This window comes from Megalops cyprinoides, chromosome 9, assembly GCF_013368585.1.
Source record: "Megalops cyprinoides isolate fMegCyp1 chromosome 9, fMegCyp1.pri, whole genome shotgun sequence".
NCBI lineage: Eukaryota > Metazoa > Chordata > Actinopteri > Elopiformes > Megalopidae > Megalops > Megalops cyprinoides.
Window position 1 is genome coordinate 38950584 of NC_050591.1, and position 24744 is coordinate 38975327.

A 24744-nucleotide genomic window follows, 5' to 3' on the forward strand; every position below is an offset into this window, starting at 1 on the left:
GAATAAAGGAATCAGTTTGAATGTACAGTGCAAATGACTCCATGTACCCATGTTTACACTTACAATTACAAATTTATTTTAAACTGATTAAAATGTATCTTAAGCATGCAGCCCTGCACCAAACATCACAGTTCTTTGTAAGAAAATATTTCAAGATAATTCAAAGATTCAAGATAAATAACTTAGTCTAAAATACAATGTATATAATCTTCTCAGGAGTTTCACCTCGGGAGTTTTATCAATGCATATCATTTGTCATTATTCTATTACCATCTTAAAAAGCAATGAAGAACCAACAAAAAGCAGCCGTGAAGCAGAAGCAGCAAAAATAAAAAGAGAAACAAAGAGAGCGCCCCCCAGAGGTCAGAGATGTTGCAGTGCAGGTTAGCGGGCTGCGGGGGCGCTGCTGGTCATACAGTGTGCAGGTGAGTGTTTGATTTCAGTAGTAGAACATTTAAAGGCTACAGTGTCGTAGTTAAGCATCCTCAGAAAGAGTCTCAGTGATTGATTGGTTGGCTGATTTAATTGATTCATTTGTCAATATTTAGCTCATAACCAAGGCCAAGAAAACCTTGGTATCAAATATTTTCCTATCAGAAAATTATTTCTTGCAGAGCAATGTTTGGTTATTAGCCAAAGCAGCTAAACATAATACAGAAAACAAGCACATTGTAGTAAAACCAAACAAGATTCATAACCCAAGCTGAACAGAAACAAAAAACAAATATTTCAGTGCGCATCACACTGTCATGTGAGCAAAAACAATAAGAACATAAGTGAAATTTCCTCCCTCTCTTTGCAATATAGAAAATATGGCTATTTCACAGAGGAAGGCTGTAGTTCACGTCTACCAACAAAGCAGGTATCCTATGATGCATTCTGAGCAACAGATATTTACAAACAGTTGTTTATGACAGACCAATTCTCATTGGTTGCTTAGAATCAGTGACATGCTGGCTCCTCTGGCACATCTACTGGTTCCCTGCATGCTCATGAAACTGCCCCTCCCACTCAGGCCCTGATTGGATGCTGAAGGATTTTCTGACTGTCCTTTGTAGCCACACTGGACCTGGAGGGCCACAGTGCCTGCAGGGCTACTCTACCCTGGTCCTGGAGGGCCGCAGCGCCTTGGAGGCTTCTGACTCAGGCAGGCACATAACCACATCATTCAGCTACTTTAATGCTGGTGGTAGAGCAGGAGTGTCTGTGGTCTACAGGGCTGCAGAAGCTGAGAGGAGAAACTCACTGGTCTGATATATTTTCTGATCTGGAAACTCCCACATGTGTCAGTGTGTTGGGATCCTACAGCGCACAGATGAGACTGCTCCTCCCACCTCACACCAGCTGAATCTCATGCTGGAGACTGCCAGCAGGGACGTGCCCCTCTCAGGGGCTCCTTTGGAAGCACTGAAGGCCAGTGCTGTGCTTAAGGCTGCCAAGAGGCCATTAATACATAAACAGAAGGAACCTGCTCAACAGCTCAGTCACTCACACATATTTTGATTATTCTATGGGCTATATGAAGAGTAAATACTGGTCAAAAGCTATACAGTGAGCATACGTATCATGTGAACCTACAGCCAGCCTGCAGTAGAACAGAGACAGCATTAACTGGAACATACGATGGCAGAGGGACACCGTGCTGAGCACGGCGGGCTGCCCTTCATGTTAGCATCTCCAGTGAAGAAGCACTTTCTGCAGCAACTGTTCAGAGAAATTTGATTTCTCCAGACAACATTTGAGTGGTATGTCTAACTGAGACAGTGTAAGATGTTTGTGAAAGTAGTTATGATCCAATTAAGAGTTTGGGACTGTAGTTAGGGTCAGATTGAGAGTGTAAAGGTGTTTGGGACTGTAGTTAGGGTCAGATTGAGAGTGTAAAGGTGTTTGGGACTGTAGTTAGGGTCAGACAGAGTGTAAAGGTGCTTGGGACTGTAGTTAGGGTCAGATTGTGAGTGTAAAGGTGTTTGGGACTGTAGTTAGGGTCAGATTGAGAGTGTAAAGGTGTTTGGGACTGTAGTTAGGGTCAGATTGAGAGTGTAAAGGTGTTTGGGACTGTAGTTAGGGTCAGACAGAGTGTAAAGGTGCTTGGGACTGTAGTTAGGGTCAGATTGCAAGTGTAAAGGTGTTTGGGACTGTAGTTAGGGTCAGATTGCGAGTGTAAAAGGCATGTACCTGGCCTGCTTTGTAGAGCTGGAGCTGAAGGAAGGCCAGGCCATCAGGGATGCAGAGTGACGCAGCCACGCCCACTGCTTGGGTTCATCATCAGCTTCTCCAGTGAGTTTAAACTGAGTTTATAGAGATTTTCTGCTATACAGTAACCACGGGTTAAGCATTCATGTTTTTAAAGGCTTTTCTTGGTGGTTATTTTAAATATCTAAATATATATATAATATGTACACTGTATAAAGAATCATTTTCACTGGATGCCTGACATGGCATTTAGGGTAAATGATGACAAAAAGCATAGGAGTCCTGCTGTTGCATATGTGTGCAAATGGAGTTTGGACCAGGTGTGTGAATACTGCACAGAAAGAAGCAGTCAGTCTTATCCTGGGAACGAGCGGCTGTAGGGTCTTTGGAAGGTCCAGCTGAGCACAGCGTGAGGGTCAGTCAGGTGCTGCTGGGAAAAGCCCTCATCTTCCTCACTTCTGTACATCCAGATACGCCTCTCCCTTTACTCCAGAGGAAACGGACAAACAGAAACAAACATTAACATCCCGGGATGGAGGGGTTACAAAAACATCTGTCCTGGTAAGTAAAAAATCCCCCATATAAATGTAATCAGAAAGAAAAACAAGCCTAAAATCTAGCCAGTTTATAGTTTCTCCCTCTTAGTCCTGATCCACATATAAACCCACGCGCTGAGTGTCAGAGAGGTTAGGAACGCTATGCAACTCCATCCTCTCTCCGCAGTAAAACTTGGCCATGCTGCACGGCCCCCTGGGTAAATAGCCTCAGTATGGGAGCATGTGAGCACAGCATTAGCGTGTTCAGGTCAGGCAGCGGGAACAGCGGTGTCCCTCATTGACATGGCTGCCATACTGTCATTTTATCACTAGATGGCGAAACTGCTGCTTAGCCAATAGGAGCCATGTCTGTTCAGTTCTTGTGTAATGAAGAGATTTTGGTCCAGTCATGGAACCAGAAGTATCTGTGTAAATCCACAAAGATGTACATGAAAATGATTTTGTAGATTAGAATGTGCAGGTGGACGCTGCCGTTGATTGGCAGGTGTATTTACCTGATCGGCAGGCGGCTTCTTCTCCCCGTTCACACCTTGCAGAAGGACGGCTTCCTCTGTTTTATCACTCATCATTTCCACAATGTCGTCTTTACTGACCTTCTCTTTACTGCTGCAGGGAGAGCGCACAGCATGAGCTCCACCGCCCAAACACAGCTACACCACCCAAACACAGCTACACCGCCCAAACACAGCTCCACCACCCAAACACAGCTACACCACCCAAACACAGCTACACCACCCAAACACAGCTACACCACACCGCCCAAACACAGCTACACCACCCAAACACAGCTACACCACCCAAACACAGCTACACCGCCCAAACACAGCTCCACCACCCAAACACAGCTACACCGCCCAAACACAGCTCCACCACCCAAACACAGCTACACCACCCAAACACAGCTACACCACCCAAACACAGCTACACCACACCGCCCAAACACAGCTACACCACCCAAACACAGCTACACCGCCCAAACACAGCTCCACCACCCAAACACAGCTACACCACCCAAACACAGCTACACCACCCAAACACAGCTACACCACACCGCCCAAACACAGCTACACCACCCAAACACAGCTACACCGCCCAAACACAGCTACACCACCCAAACACAGCTACACCACCCAAACACAGCTACACCGCCCAAACACAGCTACACCACCCAAACACAGCTACACCACACCGCCCAAACACAGCTACACCACCCAAACACAGCTACACCACCCAAACACAGCTACACCACACCACCCAAACACAGCTACACCACACCACCCAAACACAGCTACACCACCCAAACACAGCTACACCACCCAAACACAGCTACACCACACCACCCAAACACAGCTCCACCACCCAAACACAGCTACACCGCCCAAACACAGCTACACCACCCAAACACAGCTACACCGCACCACCCAAACACAGCTACACCACCCAAACACAGCTACACCGAGCCACCCACACACAGCTACACCACACCACCCAAACACATCTACACCGAGCCACCCACACACAGCTACACCGAGCCACCCAAACACAGCTACACCGAGCCACCCACACACAGCTACACCGAGCCACCCACACACAGCTACACCGAGCCACCCACACACAGCTATACCACACCACCCAAACACAGCTACACCGAGCCACCCACACACAGCTACACCGAGCCACCCAAACACAGCTACACCGAGCCACCCAAACACAGCTACACCACCCAAACACAGCTACACCGAGCCACCCACACACAGCTACACCGAGCCACCCACACACAGCTACACCACACCACCCAAACACAGCTACACCACACCGCCCAAACACAGCTACACCACCCAAACACAGCTACACCGAGCCACCCACACGCAGCTACACCACACCACCCAAACACAGCTACACCGAGCCACCCAAACACAGCTACACCGGGCCACCCACACACAGCTACACCGAGCCACCCACACACAGCTATACCACACCACCCACACACAGCTACACCGAGCCACCCACACACAGCTATACCACACCACCCAAACACAGCTACACCGAGCCACCCACACACAGCTACACCGAGCCACCCACACACAGCTATACCACACCACCCAAACACAGCTACACCGAGCCACCCAAACACAGCTACACCGAGCCACCCACACACAGGTATACCACACCACCCAAACACAGCTACACCGAGCCACCCAAACACAGCTACACCACACCACCCAAACACAGCTATACCACACCACCCAAACACAGCTACACCGAGCCACCCACACACAGCTATACCACACCACACAAATACAGCTCCACCGCCCAAACACAGCTACACCAAGCCACCCACACACAGCTATACCACACCACCCAAACACAGCTACACCGAGCCACCCAAACACAGCTACACCGAGCCACCCACACACAGCTATACCACACCACACAAATACAGCTCCACCGCCCAAACACAGCTACACCGAGCCACCCACACACAGCTATACCACACCACCCAAACACAGCTACACCGAGCCACCCAAACACAGCTACACCGAGCCACCCACACACAGCTACACCGAGCCACCCACACACAGCTATACCACACCACCCACACACAGCTACACCGAGCCACCCACACACAGCTATACCACACCACCCAAACACAGCTCCACCGCCCAAACACAGCTACACCGAGCCACCCACACACAGCTATACCACACCACCCAAACACAGCTACACCGAGCCACCCAAACACAGCTACACCGAGCCACCCACACACAGCTATACCACACCACCCAAACACAGCTACACCACACCACACAAATACAGCTCCACCGCCCAAACACAGCTACACTGAGCCACCCACACACAGCTCCACCGCCCAAACACAGCTACACCAGGCCACCCAAACACAGCTATACCACACCACACAAATACAGCTACACCGCACAAACACAGCTACACCGAGCCACCCAAACACAGCTATACCACACCACACAAATCCAGCTACACCGCACAAACGCAGCTACACCGAGCCACCCACACACAGCTACACCGAGACACCCACACACAGCTACACCGAGCCACCCACACACAGCTATACCACACCACCCAAACACAGCTACACCGAGCCACCCACACACAGCTATACCACACCACACAAATACAGCTACACCGCACAAACACAGCTACACCGAGCCACCCACACACAGCTATACCACACCACCCAAACACAGCTACACCGAGCCACCCACACACAGCTATACCACACCACACAAATACAGCTCCACTGCCCACACACAGCTACACCGAGCCACCCACACACAGCTACACCGAGCCACCCACACACAGCTACACCGAGCCACCCACACACAGCTACACCGAGCCACCCAAACACAGCTACACCGAGCCACCCACACACAGCTATACCACACCACCCAAACACAGCTACACCGAGCCACCCACACACAGCTATACCACACCACCCAAACACAGCTCCACCGCCCAAACACAGCTACACCGAGCCACCCACACACAGCTACACCGAGCCACCCACACACAGCTATACCACACCACCCAAACACAGCTACACCAAGCCACCCAAACACAGCTACACCGAGCCACCCACACACAGCTATACCACACCACCCAAACACAGCTACACCGAGCCACCCACACACAGCTATACCACACCACCCAAACACAGCTACACCGAGCCACCCAAACACAGCTACACCGAGCCACCCACACACAGCTATACCACACCACACAAATACAGCTACACCGCACAAACACAGCCACACCGAGCCACCCAAACACAGCTATACCACACCACACAAATACAGCTACACCGAGCCACCCACACACAGCTATACCACACCACCCAAACACAGCTACACCGAGCCACCCACACACAGCTATACCACACCACCAAAACACAGCTACACCGAGCCACCCACACACAGCTACACCGAGCCACCCACACACAGCTACACATTCATATCAAATGACTCGTCTCTATACATTACAAAAGACAAACTCATAGGTTAAACTTACATGTCCTGTTTGCCTGAGCGGCCACAGGGAAGTTTGCCTTTCTTGTACAGGAAATAGAGCACACTGCCAAGGATGGCCAATAGGAGAATGCAAATGATGATGACAGCGATGATCACGCCACTGCCCTCTATTGGAGAATAACGGGAGATGCAACCACAGGTCAGAGTCAGCGTCTGCTTACCCTTTGTTTTCAGCCGGAGAGTTTAAGCATTTCTCACATGGTTCTTTTACTTTACTGCGTTTCTCTTTGCTCTCATTGCTAAAGCGTCCAGCCCTGTGTGGAAGGTCTTAGAGAAGCATGACAGTGTGATGTCAGTGTGATTCCCCTTAATGTCCATGAAGCTGAGAGCGTGAGGTGGTAGGCATTCCCAGCACATGAAACAGATGAGAGAGCTTTGGACATGGATGTTTTCTCCCGAGCCTCGTGTGCCACTGAATCACTACAGCACGTCAGCTACGGTACGAATTCAGCCGTCCGTTTAGAGATTCTGTTCTGTTTTTAAATCTACTCTTCTTCAGCAGCAAAGTCAGCAAAAACTGCAGTTGTGACAAAACCACAGTTTAGTTTCTCATCAATCACTAGTATTGATTAAATTCAACCCCATAAATGTAAGCATAACCTGACCCACGAGACACAGGAGAAACAGCCTGTAAGCTCTGACCAAGGCTACCAGCACAGTCTGTACAGCTCAGTGAGGGAGGGTTTCACTGCCAGCAACAGCACAGTCCGCTGTGCAGTACAGACCACTCCCTCTGCTGTCTGTGAGTCTGAGCTGCAGACTACTGCCAGTGTGGAGGACTCAGAGATTAGAGACTGGGGCTGAGGGATAGAGACAGCGAGAGCAAAGCCAGGGCAGGAGTCTGGCTGTCTGATGGAGGCGTGCGGCTGACATTCTGATCATTCAGGTGGAGGTGGGGTCCAGGCATGCTGGCGGCACCACAGGAGTACAAACCTTTCTGAACTCTCTTCGGTGGGGGTACAGTTACTGTCACTAGGACAAACCAGATGAACACCGTTATCGGGGCAGAACCCAGTCTCCACGGAAACACCACAGGGTCACTACTGGAGTTTCTCTATTAATGGCTCACTGTGCAAACAAGCTCACCATGGAAACAGAATGTGTGGCCCCCATCTGTAGTGTGTGATTGCTACTGCACATAAACACAGACAGGGAGCTCTGGGGGACCCCGCTCAGGCATTCTGGAAATAGCAGCAGTTTGATAATCTGACAGTACTTATGCAAAGGTAAGGCAGGAGTTTAATGCCAGACTTCAGACTGATACTTTCTGGCACAATGCACTCGGAGTGACTGTAATGAAAGTCAGGAGGCGCGCACCAGCCATTAGCTGCACGATAATCTGATCTGCATGCTGCAGTCTCAGCCCAGCTGAATCTGTGCCCACAGCACAGTGAAAACAGCAGTACTGGACACAGCTGTGAGCTGCAGCTGGAAGGGACTGCATCTGCCTTGTGCCAGTGCAGTGGGTTCATCACTTTTAGCAGAACTTTCCCTCCACAGCACTGAAAGCTCTTTTTGTTTAAACAGGAGGTGAGCTTGTGCAGAATGCAGCACACAGGACCTGCAGTTCTGACAATCCCACTGAAAGACCTGCAGTTCTGACAATCCCACTGAAAGACCTGCAGTTCTGACAATCCCACTGAAAGGACATAACAACACTTCCACTGCAGCCTTCCTGAAGACTCTCACTAAGAAATGAAATAATGCAAAATGTGCAACGATGGGGCTATCTGTCAAAATCAATCTGCTGCTCAGGTTTACAGGCGTCTCCGGCCGCAGAACCACTGCTGATTTCCTCACCAGTCAGATCCATTGGATCCACCGCTGTATTTGTGTCATTATTCCTTCAAAGATACTTAAACATGCATTGAAATGGAGCTGTGTGTAGAAGAAACAGCTGTTAGCTGTTGCTTGAAAATCAAAATGGTCACCTCCAGATAAAGAGCAGCACTTCTGCCAGAGCTTACCTTTGGTGCTTGAGGTGGTGGTCAAAGGAACTGCAAAAGGGCAGAGCTGGGTCATTACTCTGTCTTCTGCACTGTATATCTTATCAAATATAACATGCAAACACACACAAGCCACTTTTAAACCCTTCTTCAACCTGCCATCTGAATCTCTGCTTTTCCCCCTATTGTGGGCCCTTAGCACATTTTAAGATGGAGAATTATACAACAAAAAAATCAAAGTAACTGTCTTCATTTATGAGTTCTGAATGTCATTGCAGCTCTGTATGCAGTAATAACCCAATGCTCCATAAGCCCTGAGAGCACAAAAATGTGATTAAAGAAATAAGGCAGACAGTCATCAGGATGTGACCTGTGACTGTAAGTGCCCAAAGATGGGGAAAAATCATATATATATATGTCCTCCCTAAAATTACTTTACTGAACTCTGTTGGTCTTCGGTGCTGGTGAAAGGGGTAATCTGAGAGGCACAGACAGTTTTTCTGATCGTGTCAATCTCTCTGACTGGGGTGGTCCTGTGTGAAGGAAGCCTGCAGATTACTGGGTTCAGCTCGGTATAAAGGGGCTGAGGCTGGGTTTCTGTGTGAAACTGGCTTTGAAAGGGTCTTGCATACATACATACAGTGATACACACGTGCACAAGCTGGGGTCATCCCAATGGCACTAAATCCGCTAATATGGCTGAACTGCATGACTAAGAAGTAAAGCTTCCACTGCGTACAGCATATGACTTTTTCTGTTAACTGTTTGTTAATGTTGACTTTTTCTGTTAGCTGTTTGATAATGTTATACACTTAATCGGCATATTACAAAATAGCATTTCCTGGTGTCAATGCACTGCACTGTTTGATGTGAGTGGTGCATGAAGCAGCATGGTGTCCGAATGTGAAGTGGTTATGACAGGACTCACTGGCTCTGATGCTGAAGAACTTTGTGTCTGTGCCAAAGTCATTGGTGGCATTGCAGGAGGCTGTAAGGTCAGAGGTCACCGTGAAGGACACCACGCTCTGGACGAGATTGTCAGTCTCTCGATGTGACACCTCATGCCAGTTCTTACAGAGACAGAGAGGACACAGCCTTGATGTCGTATTCCAAACCAGCTGTATCCCCCACACACAGTGCATATGCGAGAAGAGATCAGGTGAGCTGTGCTGTAATGTGGCAAATACCCCACAGTGACACACCCCAGAGATTATTCTCACAAAATAGCTCTTATCTTTCAAAAAAATAATTCATTAATAATGAAATAAATCATATATGAATACTAAAATATGTAACATTCAGTTCCATATTGAGAGCGGTTGTGTGTGCATGCTGGGTACCTGGGCGCCGGTGCTGCTCCAGGTGAGGCTGGGTTTGGGGAAGCCCCAGGCTTCACAGCTCAGGTTAATCCATTTCTCCACACTCTCCTCCAGGGCTGTGCTCTCCGGCTCGCTTATCTTTGGGGGTCCTGGGAGAGGGGTTTTGGGTGAAGTAAGTGGCAAATACAGTGTGAGGGTGTGGCAGGCGAGTGTGAGACATGGTCTGTGGGTGTGGGCGTGGTGGGCGGGTGTGGGCATGATAGATCATGTGGGCGTGGTGGGCGGGTGTGGGCGTGGCGGGCACACGTGGGCGTAGTGTGAGGGTGTGGGTGTGGGCGTGGTAGGCAAGTGTAGGAACTTACCGCGGACACTGATGTGGAGAGAAGCCGTGCTCTGCAGCCCGGGAAGAGAGGGCACCGTCACCTGGCAGACATACTCCCCAGAGGTGTTGAAGGAGACATCCTGCAGCTCCAGCCGGTGGCCCTCATCAACCTGCTGCCCGTCCTGCCAGACAGACGGATGGGGGGAGGAGATTTGAGGCCTGTTAAGCTATGTCTGCTACTCACTCAAACATTGTCAGATCCCAGATTGCCAGTAAAGTTCCAGCTGTATGAATATATATCATGTAAAAATGATAGGACACTCTGGGTAACAGTGTCTGCAAAGTAAATATAGTGTAATAATGTATAATAATGTCAGAACCCAATATTACAGACAATCATTGATATTTTCATGAAACCCTGAATATCTGGCCAAAGTCAGTTCTTCTATGTACTGAATTTTTTTTGAAGTAAGTCTATAAATATTTCCAGAAAAGGTGAACTTTTCCATTTTTACCAGCCCTACCGTGGCCCTTATCACAGCCAATGGCTGTCCTCACAGTGGTGCTGATCATGCCCTCTGGCACTGGTCACATGATGGGGGTGCCTGCTAATCATGCCTTCTGGCACTGGTCACATGACAGTGGTGCCTGAGAGGGAGGAAGCCCCACCCACAGCAGAGCCCTACCTTCAGCCACACGGTGTGGGTGTCCAGAGAGGACAGGGCGTTGCAGGTGGCCATCAGGCTCTCCCCCTCCTCCAGCACCTGCGCTTTGGGGACCACCTTTGGGGGATCCAGATCTGGGGAGACAGACACTCGTGTGAGAAACCCTTTCCCTGGCTCTCCCTAGCAGGTCAGAGGTCACGGCCGATGGGCATCTCACTCACAGTGCACATGGAGACTCATGTCCTTCTTCACATCCACGTAGTCAGCGTAGTCAGTGTAGCTGTCCAGGTCCAGGGAACGACACCTGTAGACGCCGGTGTCTGCCCGGGATACATCCCTCAGCACCAGCAGGTCCAGCTCACTGGAGAGGTCCTCCTCCACCTCCTCCCCCTCCTCCTGCTGCGGGACATCAGAGAGGAGACGGTCACTGCACCCTGGCCTCCCTGCAGGCCGAAACGCCCTGTCAGCTCAGGAGGAGTCTTACTCTGATCCTGTGGAAAGTGAAGGGCGGGGCTGGGTTTCCATTGGCACTGCAGCGGAGCAGTACTAGGTCTCCCTCTTTCACCAGGCCTGTGGGAGACTCCTGCCTCAGCTCCACCGCGGTCGTGGGGTCTGAGTGACAAACATGGGCCATGCATAAGAAAGCTTTTATTATTCATCTTTAAAGATTGATTTTAAAATGAGAAAACCAAGTCACAGCAAGAATGGCTGTGACCTGCATATTCTACACTGACAGTATGAATGAGTGACTGACTGTGTGAATGAGTGACCGGGTGACTCACAGTGCACGGTGATGTTGAAGACTCTGGACTCAGACATCCTCATGCCATCGGGGCTGTCGTAGCTGGCCTCGCAGTAGAACTCTGCATCTTTGTCCTCCTTGTTAACCTTCAGAAACAGCTCGCTCTTTACCGTCAGCAATCCACTAGACTCCTGCGTCTGCTGTGTCTCCACTCTCACCTCTGCCAAACACACAGGGAGGCTGAGCACCGCACAGTCACACTGCAGGCCATGCAGGTACCAGAAACCCAAACCATATTCAAATATTTATTAACTAATAAGGGGTTGGGCCACCCTTTGCCTTTAGAACAGCTGCAGAATGCTGTTATATAAGTTTTCAATTGTTTCTACAGTGATATTGGACCCTTCTTCAGAAAGGAAGGCAGACAAAAATCTATATTCCAGAACATCCCATAAAGCTTCAGTGATGTTTAGATGTAGCGATTGGGGAAGCCATGGAAGGTGTTTGACTCTTAAATCACTCTTGAATCCATTTAGCAGTGTGCATGGGGCTGTTATTGTCTGAAATGTAGAGGAAACTATTTTTGCACCATAGGGAGCACATGATTGCCTAAAATGGCTTTGACTTCCTTGTAATTCTGACATACAGAGTAATACTCAGACTCAATAACTCCCACGAGATGGCTGCCCGTACCAAAGCAGATGCACCACCCTCTCTGGGAACTTGGCGGATACCGTCACTGCATTTTTGGGCATCAAGTATCTGACCTCTTTCAAAATGTGTACAAAAATGTTTGCTTTAGATACATATTGTAAGGTGTTGAGTTTAAATGCATTTTATAGAAAAAATATATTGGTTATTAGACATTAAAATGAAACTGCAATTCAGTTCAAAATAGGAGTTCTTTTACATCTGACATTTCCATTACTCTATTTACCCCCTGTATATGGCGCATAATACAAATGGAAATTCAAAGAATGCATAACAATAAAGAAACCCTTTATTCACAAAACATGAATTTTAATCTTCAGACAGGCTGTGATGATAGGCCAGGTCTGCTGTTTCTGACCCCTCAGTGGGGAAGCCTGGATAGGCCAGGTCTGCTGTCTCTGACCCCTCAGTGGGGAAGCCTGGATAGGCCAGGTCTGCTGTCTCTGACCCCTCAGTGGGGAAGCCTGGGGACTGGAGCCTGAGGTCCCCTCTCTACTTCACACAGTGTGTGATGGGTTAGTGAAAAAGGGAAAGCTTCTTCAAGCAATGAAAAAAATCTGCTTTTTTAAATGATTTGCACGTCTTTGTTAAAGCCCAAAACTTACGGCCATCCACTGGCCTCAGAGGAGTGCGGTCACGGTACCAAGTGATCCTGGGTATGGGATAGCCATTCCTGGCCTCACAGGATGCTATCTGTAACCATGGAAACAGAGGGAGAGAGACGCCACAGTGGTGAAGAGAGAATACATCCACTCTTTAATACCGCGTCCTCTCCTCCGGTCTCAGTGCAGCTCAGTGCAGTGAGGTGCCACGCAGCCCACACTGAAGCAGCGAGATTTAGGAAAGTGGAGGGACTTTCAGCCCTAGAGTTACCTTAGAGGGGTCCTCACTGGTCACAGAGATTCCAGAGTAGACTGCCTCAATGACTGGGGTCTCAGGAGCAGCTGGAGGGGAGTGACAGCATGAGAGAAGAGCTGTAGGAAAGGCCTGGCTGATACTCTGAGAGGCAGCCTCCCTTCGGCAGATCCACTGCACTGTACTACAGGGTTTCATACTCTCACTCCACACCTGCATTCTCCACTCCTGCAGGTGCCCTTTAATCTCCCTGGATCTCTGCAGGCTGGATGCTGACGCTGATGGAGGCTGTCTCCACAAACTCTTACATATAACACTGTACTCCACACCAGCCTGCACTCAAAGCCAACACCTCACCCACTCAGCCACCTGCAACCCTAATTGTTGATAATATTAAAAAATAAATTAGATTAGTATAGCTCTCACATCATAAACAGACCTTGCTCTCAGCTGAGAACTGTCTCATTGTGGAACTGTACACATCCTGTCCCCGTAGTGTCGCTATACTTACTGTATGCACTTTGGTAAGTCGCTTTGGATAAAAGCGTCTGCTAAATAAATAAATGTAAATGTAAAATGTACATCTTAAATACATGTGTATGAAAACAGGTAGAAAAAGACACATTTTTAAATCTGTGCAAAATTCACAGCACTTCAGAGGAGTTTGCCTTAGTTTTAGCACTGGTTTGTCAGTAAGCCCCATCGTTCCCTGCGCTCAGCACACAGTGAGCCTCTCTGGTTGCCCGCCGCAGTGCACAGGTCGTACCGAAAACCCTGAGCTGCGTCCTGGCCTCCTGGCTGCCGGCAGACCTCCCGTTGACCTGGCAGATGAACTCGCATTCATCTGTGAGATGCACGTCTTGGATGGCCAGCAGCACCGAGCCACTGGCGGAGCGGGTGACTCTGATCCGCTCCGCCAGGTCCGTGCCTTGCTCCACGATGCTCCTCGCATCGTCGCCGTAGTAGACACGCTGCCTCCCACTGCCGCTCTCACCTGCCTGCACGCAGAGACGGCGGGTCTTCAGCTGCTTCCATGACGCATTGCATCACATCACAACACTGTCATTCAGCAGACGCACCTTTCCAGAGTGACTCTCATAGCTTACAATTTTTACATGTTTTCCATTTATACAGCAAAGGCAAATGTAGGTGAAGTACCTTGCCCAAGGGTACAGCAGCAGTGCCTCCACAGGGAATCAAACCAGCAACCTTTTGGGGTGCAAGCCCTGCTGCTCACTGCTATGCTACACTGCCGCCCCACGGTGAAGGACTGAGTCAGGCAGTCAGTGTGTTGGCAGGAAGGTGTGACCCTGGCTTTCCACCCTGCCACTCTGCACATGCTGTTTCATTCACCACATTATACTGCCAAACACAGCGGCCACAAAACCCGCCATTGAAAACCTCAGTCTCTGAGATACATTTTTAACAATATATAACAAAATGTTTGTTATTTTTCTTGAATGTGTCCCTCCTCACACTGCGGAGAGGCTGCGGTTTTACCTGCATGCTGCATGCTTGTTTTACACAGAGAGAGATACTTTCAGTCTTAGCAGTGGATTGTCATTCTTAAGGGGAAGATCTGCTTTCCTTTGCACAGGAAAACACTGGTTTGAAAAAAGAGCCTGTTTGACAGGTAAAAGAGGTGGGAAAATCTGAGGATGGCCTTTCTTTTTTGCATCTTAAACCCAACTCTGAAACTAATAGTTAGGATCCAAGTAAGAGGAGTGTCCTAAAAGGGGACACTTATTGAAGAAGATTTCAGGCTTGCAGAGACTCACTTTTTGTACTTTTTTTAAATATTGTTCTCTGAAACAATATATTTTTATTATTTATTACATTTATTATTTATTAACATTTCACAAAGACACGGTTTGGCAGTATGTCTTGTACTTATTTATGAGACATAAAATATTCTGAAATTTTCACAAACTGATAATTGAAAATCCTTTCAAATCCTGTGTTTAATTCTCTGTAAAACTCTGGAGTTAAAGACATCTCATCCTCTCAGATGTAACTGCTTCATTACCTTGTGCAGCGTAGGAGTCTGATTGGGGCTGAAGCGTTTAATACTCACCACAAACCACTGTATGACGACAGCACTGGGCTCCTTGCTGACGGTGTAGGCACAGGGGATCTCGGCACGCTGTCCTCTGTACACCTTCACACTGTCCTGCATGGTCACCTGCACCTTTCCCCACGCTGCAAAAACACACACGCACACCCAGTCAGCTGTGTGTGTGTGTGTGTGTGTGTGTGTGTGTGTGTGTGTGTGTGTGTGTGTGTGTGTGTGTGTGTGTGTGTGTGTGGGGGGGGGGGGGGGGGGGGATTAGATATTAGAATATTTATTATTACTTCATATTAATATTAATTTCCAATGTAGTAATCAATATTATTATTATTAACAATTATTATTCATATTATTAACATTCAATAAAATAATAAAAATAATTTCCAAATCTTCAACATTTGTAGAAACATACTTACTCTATATGTGTGTATATATATAATGTGTGTGTATGTGCATATGTATGTATGTGTTTATTTATATATTCATACACACATACATACAGATACACAGGTGGTATGGTACCACATATATGGTATATATGCCATTGTAACAAGTACTGCTGCTTCTGTTTGTCGGTTCATTGGTTATTGTTGCCACAGACTGAGCACAGCCTGCTTCATTTTGGAATTCATCCGTTTGTTCTCAGGTTGAACTTGTTCCTACATAGGAATGAATTTCACAATTGCTCCAGACCATCCATACTACATGTCCAAGAGGGCAACGTGAGCAAGATCCCAGGCCAAAGAATGCAAGTGTAATGGATGTGAATTTGCGTGTGAGATTCGGACCGATGTTCCCATCGTTCAGCTAAACTTTAACGGCCAGTGTCGTTACCAGCTGAGCTAAAGGCAATCTAAGGCTCAGGGAGTGACATCACTGCTGAACCTGCTACACTTCTGGCTTTACTCACACAAGTTACTGCTACACATGGCTAACAAAATGTTTCATCCATGAAATGGAAATATGTATAAAAGCCAATTTATATCATTTTTAAGGAAGATTTAGGTTTTACATCAGCTCTTACAAACTACTCAGAGTGGAAAATCTAAGATGCCATGCAATTGTTGTCAAAGTAGAATTTGTTTTGTCTTGTGATTTGTAACTGTACACTGCTTATATGCTTTATACTTGTTGTAATTCGGTAGTGACTACTGATGTCGCAACAATAAAAAGTCTGTCATATGACATGTTTGATACGTATCACTGATCTTTGGAAAAACTCTTCTGCATCAGGATTGATGCATGCCTTGCTGGAGAAGATCAGGCAAACATTTAGTGCTCACAAGGAATCGTGCTTCAGGTGGTGAGCAGATATTGATTTCCGGGTCAGGAAGGATATGAGGACTCAGGGATGGAAGAGAGGCTGCTTACAGGTGAGGGCCCAGACCGCCAATCTGCCTGCCCTCCACACCCCGGCCAGCGTGTAGCCGCACACACGCTCCAAAAACAACCATACTCCACAAACATTCTGATGTTTCTCCATATGTTTTTTGACTTATCATGACATGAAGATAAACTGCATAACGTGAATAAACCAATGAAATTGCACTTTTGATATTCTGATAAGGACCTGGGTGCTGTTAGACAGTGACACTTGATTATTTGTTGACACTGTAACAGTGTAGGATAGTGGTTAAGGAGTAGACCTTGTACCTGAAAGGTTGTTGGTTCGATTCCCCACTGGGGCGCTGCTGCTGTACCCTTGGGCAAGGTACTTAACCCACAATTGCCTCAGTAAATATCCAGCTGTATAAATGGATACCACTGTAAAAACATGTAACCGATAAGAGTCTGTTAAATGCCTATAATGTAATGTAATGTTGATACTAGCAAAATTGTGTTGCTTTCTGTTACTTATCACAGTGATGGTGGCACTGAGAGCACTTCACTCCCATTGGCACCGAGCCAAGCGCACAGCACAACCTGTCCAAACTCAAATTAAGAGCTACAGTCACGCCATGACTCGGGCCAGGAGGAACGGACTCACTTTCCCTCGAGTGTGAGCTGGTGCATCAGATCGGCTGATCTGATGGCGTACGGGCCTGGGCTGAGAGGCCAGCTGCTGGAAGGTAAGAGAGTGTGTTTTTCACCACAGCTGGCTGCCACTATAGTGCACAGTGCACTTTGACTTAATTGTGGGATTGATCTGCTTTGCTTTGGGTTTGGCTGAAATTGATGTGTTTAATGTTGGAAGCTACATGTGTGCAGTAACAGTGTTTTGGTACCTCAGTTGAGGGAGTGGCTAGTTTTTGTTTTGTGTAGCTGCGTTCTTTGCTCTAATAAAATTGTATTAAAAATAACATGATGAAGCAATGGGGCTTTCAGTTATTAACCTGCCGGCCTACTTTACCGAGTGTTCCACACTGTCTTCAGTCACAGCTGTACAACTATGTTGTCCGGGAGGAGAAGGACAGCACACACACTGCAAAGCTTGTGAGAGTGTGTGTGCGTGTGTGCGTGTGTGTGCGCGCGCGTGCGCGTGAGCGTGTGCGTGTGCGTGTGCGTGCAAGAGAGAGAGAGAATAGCGAAACATTAGCAGCACAGAAAGGGCAGCGTGTCAGGCAAAGCAGTGGACGCAGGAGGATGTTTACGCCCCCCTCCCCCCAGCCTCCTCCCCCACGCCCTAACCCCAGCCTCCCCCCCCCCCCCCCCCCCAGACCCCTGGATAAACAATAACAGCCCCCCTTCACGTGTTTCAACTCTGTCTACTGGAAGCTAATTCAACATGAAGGATCCATTCCCATTACAGAAATCTGATTAGTTCTTCCCAACAAAAACATTTCCTGCTCTTCAGAGATGGCCTCACGCTACCGAATCACACAGTGTAAACACTCCTGTTCCCTTCTGAGACTAACCAGGGAAATTTGTACAGGCAAAAGCGCCATTCACTTTATCTCCTAAGAAGAGGTGAGATGTCAGGAAACCCTGTCCAGTTTGCTGCTGGGTGTAACCCAGCGGAGTGCTGTGAGTCAGACCTGGGCAGTGCAGACTCTCACAGCAGAGAGGCGGAGAACGGATGGTGGGAGGGCGGCTCGGGGGCCTTCCTGTGTGTGGGACAGGGCATGGCACTGTGGAATGTGGCCTGCCATCATCTGGCTGAGCCCTTCTGCAGCCTCCGGGATACTCCAGTTTAAATCACCTCGCTGCCATGGAAACAGCCTGCATCAGCAGTTATAATGAGTAACCGCATATTCACTGCAGCAGACAGTGCACAAAGCAATAGGTATTCCAGGGGCTTCTTCAGAGTGACAATATTTCAACAGTCCCGCCAGAGGAGTGTGTCAGGCTCAGGCTGCCCCGCGCCCTGTGGCCTGAACCCCTCCTGCTCCTCCACTCCCTGTCTGGCCTGGACAATTCAGATTCCACACACTGCAGACTGAATAAAAGCCTCTATTCATCAAACAGTCAGCGCTAAAATATCCCAGCAGAGTGACTTTAAAATGCACCACAACTCTGCCCCAAACCCCCCTTCTGCTGTAAATAAAAAGCCTGTGGCCCCAGCCCATTTTATAGGCTGTGAGAGAATCACACGCAGTTGAAAGGTTTGTTTTTAATTGAAAACATGTGGAGGGAAGGAGCTGTCTGGTCATTAACGCTGTTACACAGGGTCGGTCAGTGAGGGGAGGGGCAGTAACGCTGTTACACAGGGTCGGTCAATGAGGAGAGATGCTGTGGGTGCAGGTGATGCAGTGGGGCTGTGGGTGCAGGTGATGCTGTGGGTGCAGGTGATGCAGTGGGGCTGTGGGTGCAGGTGATGCAGTGGGTGCAGGTGATGCAGTGGGTGCAGGTGATGCAGTGGGTGCAGGTGATGCAGTGGGGCTGTGGGTGCAGGTGATGCTGTGGGTGCAGGTGATGCAGTGGGTGCAGGTGATGCAGGTGATGCTGTGGGTGCAGGTGATGCTGTGGGTGCAGGTGATGCAGTGGGGCTGTGGGTGCAGGTGATGCTGTGGGTGCAAGTGATGCAGTGGGGCTGTGGGTGCAGGTGATGCAGTGGGTGCAGGTGATGCAGTGGGTGCAGGTGATGCAGTGGGGCTGTGGGTGCAGGTGATGCAGTGGGTGCAGGTGATGCAGTGGGTGCAGGTGATGCAGGTGATGCTGTGGGTGCAGGTGATGCTGTGGGTGCAGGTGATGCAGTGGGGCTGTGGGTGCAGGTGATGCTGTGGGTGCAAGTGATGCAGTGGGTGCAGGTGATGCAGGTGATGCTGTGGGTGCAGGTGATGCAGTGGGTGCAGGTGATGCAGTGGGGCTGTGGGTGCAGGTGATGCTGTGAATATGATGGTGCCACTCGCTTTATCTTCCAAAAAGAGGTGAGACATCAGAAAAGTGTCTCCAGCTTGCCTGTGGGTGTAACCCAGCAGAGTGGTGTGAGCAACCTGGCCAGTGCCAATTCAAGGCCTGGCAGCGGGTCAGGAGACATAAATGACCTTGATGCAGAGGTTAGTAGTAAAATAGTAAAATTTGCAGATGATACAAAACTAGGGGGTCTAGCCAACAGTATGGAATCAGGAAGACCTAAACAGCATCCAAAAGTGGGCAGATACCTGGCATTCAATTTAATGAAATGTAAAGTCATGCATGTGGGAAATAAGAACCTTCGACAAGACTACTTCATGGGGGGGAAAAAACTAGAATGTGCTTAATTTGAAAAGGACTTGGGAGTAATAGTTGGCCCAAGCTTAACAGGATCTAGGCAGTGTGCTGTAGCAGTAAAAAAGGCCAACAGGATGCTGGGATATATAGCCAAAATTATTGATTATAAAGGAAACCTTGAAATTATATTGAATTATATTGAAATTATACAATGCTTTAGTCAGACCTCACTTGGAATATTGTGTGCACTTCTGGGCACCGCACTATAAGAAAGATATTGAGATTCTTGAAAAGGTTCAAAGAAGGGCAACTAAATTAGTTCCTGGAATGAAATATAAAAACTACAAGGAAAGACTCAAGTCACCTAACCTACCCTATAACCCACCCACCTAACTTATTTAGACTTAGCGAGAGCAGACTTAGGCGTGATTTAATAGTGGTTTTTAAATTTATAAAAGGACTCAATGAGGTGAACTACAGTGCATTTTTAGGATGAGTTCAGTCTGTAGAACAAGGGGACATGAATGGAAACTAGTTAAGAGTAAGTTCCACACTGACATAAGGAAATATTATTTTACACAAAGAGTACATGGAATAGGTTGCCAGGTCATGTAGTTGAGGCAGAGACCCTCACTGTGTTCAAGTCCAGACTTGATGCAGTTTTGGATACTCTCTAATTGTAATGACAAGCTTAGTTGGGCCGAATGGCCCGTTCTCATTATAATATGTTCTTCCTGTCTTCTTCCAGAGACACTTCCTCAACCCACAGCCACCTCTGTACATGTGCATGTGTTCACAAGCTGCCTGAAGGAGGAGGAATGATCCAATCGGTTCCCCTCCCAAACAGAATCATTCGGACTTATGACACACCAGGTAAAATCAAAGGTAGAGCCCCACAGCATGCAGACAGAGGGGTTTGGCTGTAGATGCAGTTCCTGCTCTATACCTGCAGAGGGCGGAGCACACAGCCCCACCCAGGTGTTCTGAATGTTTTGCATCAGACAGTGGATGGAACTTTGGTGCAAAGAGCTGCCTCTGGATCACTTTTCTGGCCCCTATCGTGACCTCATGCATGGATGAAAGTGGGCAGAGAAGGTGACGCATACAGACAGAGTAGGGGTGTTGGGTTGCTACTGGTGCTGATGTTGCTGGTGTGGGAGTTTATGGAACTGTAAATGCCAATATTGATGACAATATTGATAGCAATAACATTAATGTAAAATACAGAGTCTCAATAAGTCACAAATGTACACACACGCTCACACTGGTGCACACACGCATGCACACCACTGTTCCTGTGAAGTTATGTCCCATCCTCTATTCTGCAGCTGTTCTCCTTAATTCCCTCCTGCTCTCTACAGTATGAATTATGGCCTTTCTGGGAGTGTGTATACTTTATTCTGCAAAGAAAGCAATTTTTAAGAGGACTTTAAAATCACTATCTATTTCCCTGGAAGTTCAGTCACTCTCCATTAATGTTTAATTGTGGTGGATATTCCCTGTGAGAAAAGCATTAATGGCTTATTCAGTAAGATCAACATGCTTTACTCTTAGCAGGCATTTTTAGCATTTTAGAAAGAGACAGACACGGACAGACACGGACAGACACGGACAGACATGGACAGACAGAGACAGACACGGACAGACACGGACAGACAGAGACAGACACGGACAGACACGGACAGACAGAGACAGACACGGACAGACAGACACGGACAGACACGGACAGACACAGACAGACACGGACAGACACGGACAGACACGGACAGACAGACACGGACAGACACAGACAGACAGACATGGACAGACACGGACAGACACAGACAGACAGACAGACACAGACAGACACGGACAGACAGAGAGAGGAAAAGAAACAGAGAAAGAAAACTCATAGTATTACTGCTATATGAATTTTATTTTTGTCTCTTTGCTTGTTTGAATGTTTCTTTTTTCTGTCATTGATCCCATCAGGAAGGTTAGCACCGTTACCACATGAGATGGACATTATTTACTAATGGACAATATCCCCTTCTAGAGCAGGTAAAGAGGCTGACCTTACACAACACCCCAGTGTCTCACTCACACTGTCTCACTCGCACTTTCAGAACATTAAATGCATGTCTTAAATGTCTGCCTCAGAGTGCTCTGAGAGAATAGCAAAGTGATCGCAGGTGTGCTTTGAAGCTAACGAGCTGTGCACCCCCTAAACCCCCACCCATTTCAGCTGTGAGCTAATGAAAGTCTGGCCTTCTGTTTGCCTTAGCTGTCTTTAAAAGGTTTTAATGAGCTACCCAACTTCCTGAGAGAGTTCTCTCTTTAATGAAGAGATGAGACCTTACCAGACACCAACATTTTCACATACACACGCACAGGCACACGCACAGGCACACACACACACACACTCACACACAAACACACACACTCAGGCTGGCAGAGGGTGAGTCCAGCAGCCCCAATGTCTCCGTTAGTCCTATGCATGAGACAGAGCCCACAGTCTGCCCCCTCCCCCCCAACTCCTTCATCCTGCTTTGGTCCCTCACTCTCACCTGTCCATTGTTGCTTTCTAGGGGACAGGTGTGTGGATAGACAGCCACGCTGTGTCACCCAGGCCAGGGAACGCCCCCACAGTCTCCGCAGCTCTGGACGCTTGGCTGTGTTTTGATGCCCCTCTGCTGAAGCGTTTGCTGCAAATGACCTCTGACCTGTGGTCAGTTTCCCATGTCCAGCCCTCACACTCAGCATGGAGAGCGGTGGAGTCACAATCTCGAGGCCTCTAACAGCACTGAGCTTCCCTTTCTGCCCACACCCTGAGCAGAAAAGCTCCCTACTCCTTTCCCACCATTTGGAAAGAGGCTCTACAGAGCCTGATGTGTACAGGAAAAGAATTTAAACAACAGCTACACAAGAATACAGTCATTAGCAATTTCAGTGGTAGAATGATGAGTCCTATGAGTCCACCTTCAGAAGAACAGGATCTGGGGTGAAAATGTGTGATATCTCCAGCTCTTCAGATAGTGTGTGAAACTTTAGCCAACATGATAAAGTACACAAGACCGACTCGCTCCTTTTTTGGTCCAAGAACTCAGCCTGAATCACAGCCATGGCGAGCAGAGTGTGCCAGACATTCCTCAGAGAGCACCGATTTACAGGCCATCTCCAGAGGCCATTTCAAATCAAGCAAAAACCTTAAAAATTAAGGTACCTCTGCATCTACTCTTTCAGAAAATTTTAATACTTTCATCTGTGAACCAGAATGACCTAAAGAAAATATCAGACAGCAACCATGTAGTGCTTGCAGATATGCTTTTAGCTTCATTAGCCATTGAGAACCTGATTCCCTTTATTAATAAAAAAAACACATTTTCTGAGGGAGTTTAACACTTTAACGACATTTACAAGTACTGTATGTAGAAGACCTATGGTATAAAAGACTCTCTCTGCCCTGTTTCCACAGTCACTCAGATGAGATGCCCTGCCATGCTGAGCCCATCACAGCGCAGGAGCAGTGGGCTTCATCCTTACAGACATACATTATTACATTTACATAACACATTACTTATCTCACATTAAAAAGGACTCTTCCATGAAGTTAAAATCTTTTTGCATAGCTCAGATTTTGTTTACCATAAGAGGAAGTTTGAAAAAAATTAAATGCTTATATCCTGAAATAAGGTAACACTTATGAATATAAAACCCCTACATCTGACAATATAAGAAATATGTAAATGGAATATAATGTTTACATGTAATGTACTTGCTATGATTAGTCTACTGCTGTTATTACTCAGAGGCCTGTAAGTTGCTGGCTACAGGCCTCCTGGCAGTGAGCACACAGCCATTCTGAGCAATGCTGCCTGCATTGGGAGGGGGGTTTTCTTTAAAACGGGACAACACCAATCCAGGGAAAGTGATTTGCAGAATGTGCCAAACATGTTAGAAACTGCAAGATGGCCCATTTTAAGCTAGGTTTCAAAAAATTATTATGACCATTAAAAGCAGTCAAATAAATATAAGTGATATTTCTCATTATTCTTTATTTCTTGGTATCGGAGTATCCAGTCTCTGGCTTCCTCTGGGAGTGCTGCCATTTTCAGGACAGGAAGGGATGTCCTTTTCTTCTAAATGAAAGATGCCCAAGGCGGTTTGTCAGTAAGGAGGTCAGCAGACTGGATGTGATCAGTGTGGAGCAGCTGTGAGCTCTGAGGCTTCTGCTGCTGTTGCTGTCGGACCTGCCTTACAGCCCACTGCCTCAGGGCTCTGCATCCTGTTTTTCTCTGTTATTGCTACTATTAATTTACTTACTTTATTAAAATCTTTTCTTAATATTACTAATATTTTTGCATATTATATTTTTATATCTTTTCAATTGTAGTTTATGAGTGTTGCCTTCTTTAAAATTAACATTGTTTTCCACCTTTTAGCAAGTTAATCCTCTGTAATTGCCTCTACTTTTTAGAGACCTATCTGACTACATTCACTACACCGCTTGAGGTGCTGTACAGGCTTATCTACATGCTGGTGATGTCACTGGCTTCTGATTGGTGCTTGGGTTTGTTTTCTGTCTATTGGTACACACTTCCTTTCTGCAATTTCTGGTGTCAGATGCAGGAACAGATGACAGTCACTCAGGGGGTTAGGAAGCCACTGTGTCCTGTCCTCCATCCCAGCAGGGGGCAGCACTGAGTCAGCTGCCACAGAGCATGCCCGCTGAC

The 24744-nt window shown here is 47.7% G+C and overlaps 1 protein-coding gene across 3 annotated transcripts in view; it reads right to left on the minus strand.

The window, feature by feature from the left end:
* Nucleotides 1-494: 494 nt before the first annotated feature.
* Nucleotides 495-24744, minus strand: part of mcamb (melanoma cell adhesion molecule b) — a 39181-nt gene continuing 14931 nt past the window's right edge. Inside the window, exons 2-17 of one of the 3 annotated variants that reach the window (XM_036535987.1) lie at nucleotides 15449-15573; nucleotides 14141-14372; nucleotides 13393-13463; nucleotides 13125-13212; nucleotides 11849-12028; nucleotides 11551-11678; nucleotides 11288-11465; nucleotides 11088-11200; nucleotides 10442-10583; nucleotides 10101-10228; nucleotides 9689-9830; nucleotides 8782-8811; nucleotides 7748-7786; nucleotides 6795-6921; nucleotides 3245-3353; nucleotides 495-2675 (exon numbers count right to left, since the gene is read on the minus strand). In XM_036535987.1, the coding sequence (XP_036391880.1) occupies nucleotides 2646-2675; nucleotides 3245-3353; nucleotides 6795-6921; nucleotides 7748-7786; nucleotides 8782-8811; nucleotides 9689-9830; nucleotides 10101-10228; nucleotides 10442-10583; nucleotides 11088-11200; nucleotides 11288-11465; nucleotides 11551-11678; nucleotides 11849-12028; nucleotides 13125-13212; nucleotides 13393-13463; nucleotides 14141-14372; nucleotides 15449-15573 (1862 nt within the window). In that variant the 3' untranslated portion in view covers nucleotides 495-2645. Of the gene's footprint in view, nucleotides 2676-3244; nucleotides 3357-6794; nucleotides 6922-7747; nucleotides 7787-8781; nucleotides 8812-9688; nucleotides 9831-10100; nucleotides 10229-10441; nucleotides 10584-11087; nucleotides 11201-11287; nucleotides 11466-11550; nucleotides 11679-11848; nucleotides 12029-13124; nucleotides 13213-13392; nucleotides 13464-14140; nucleotides 14373-15448; nucleotides 15574-24744 lie in introns of all 3 variants that reach the window. The other 2 variants (XM_036535986.1, XM_036535988.1) reach the window with 2 other exon arrangements.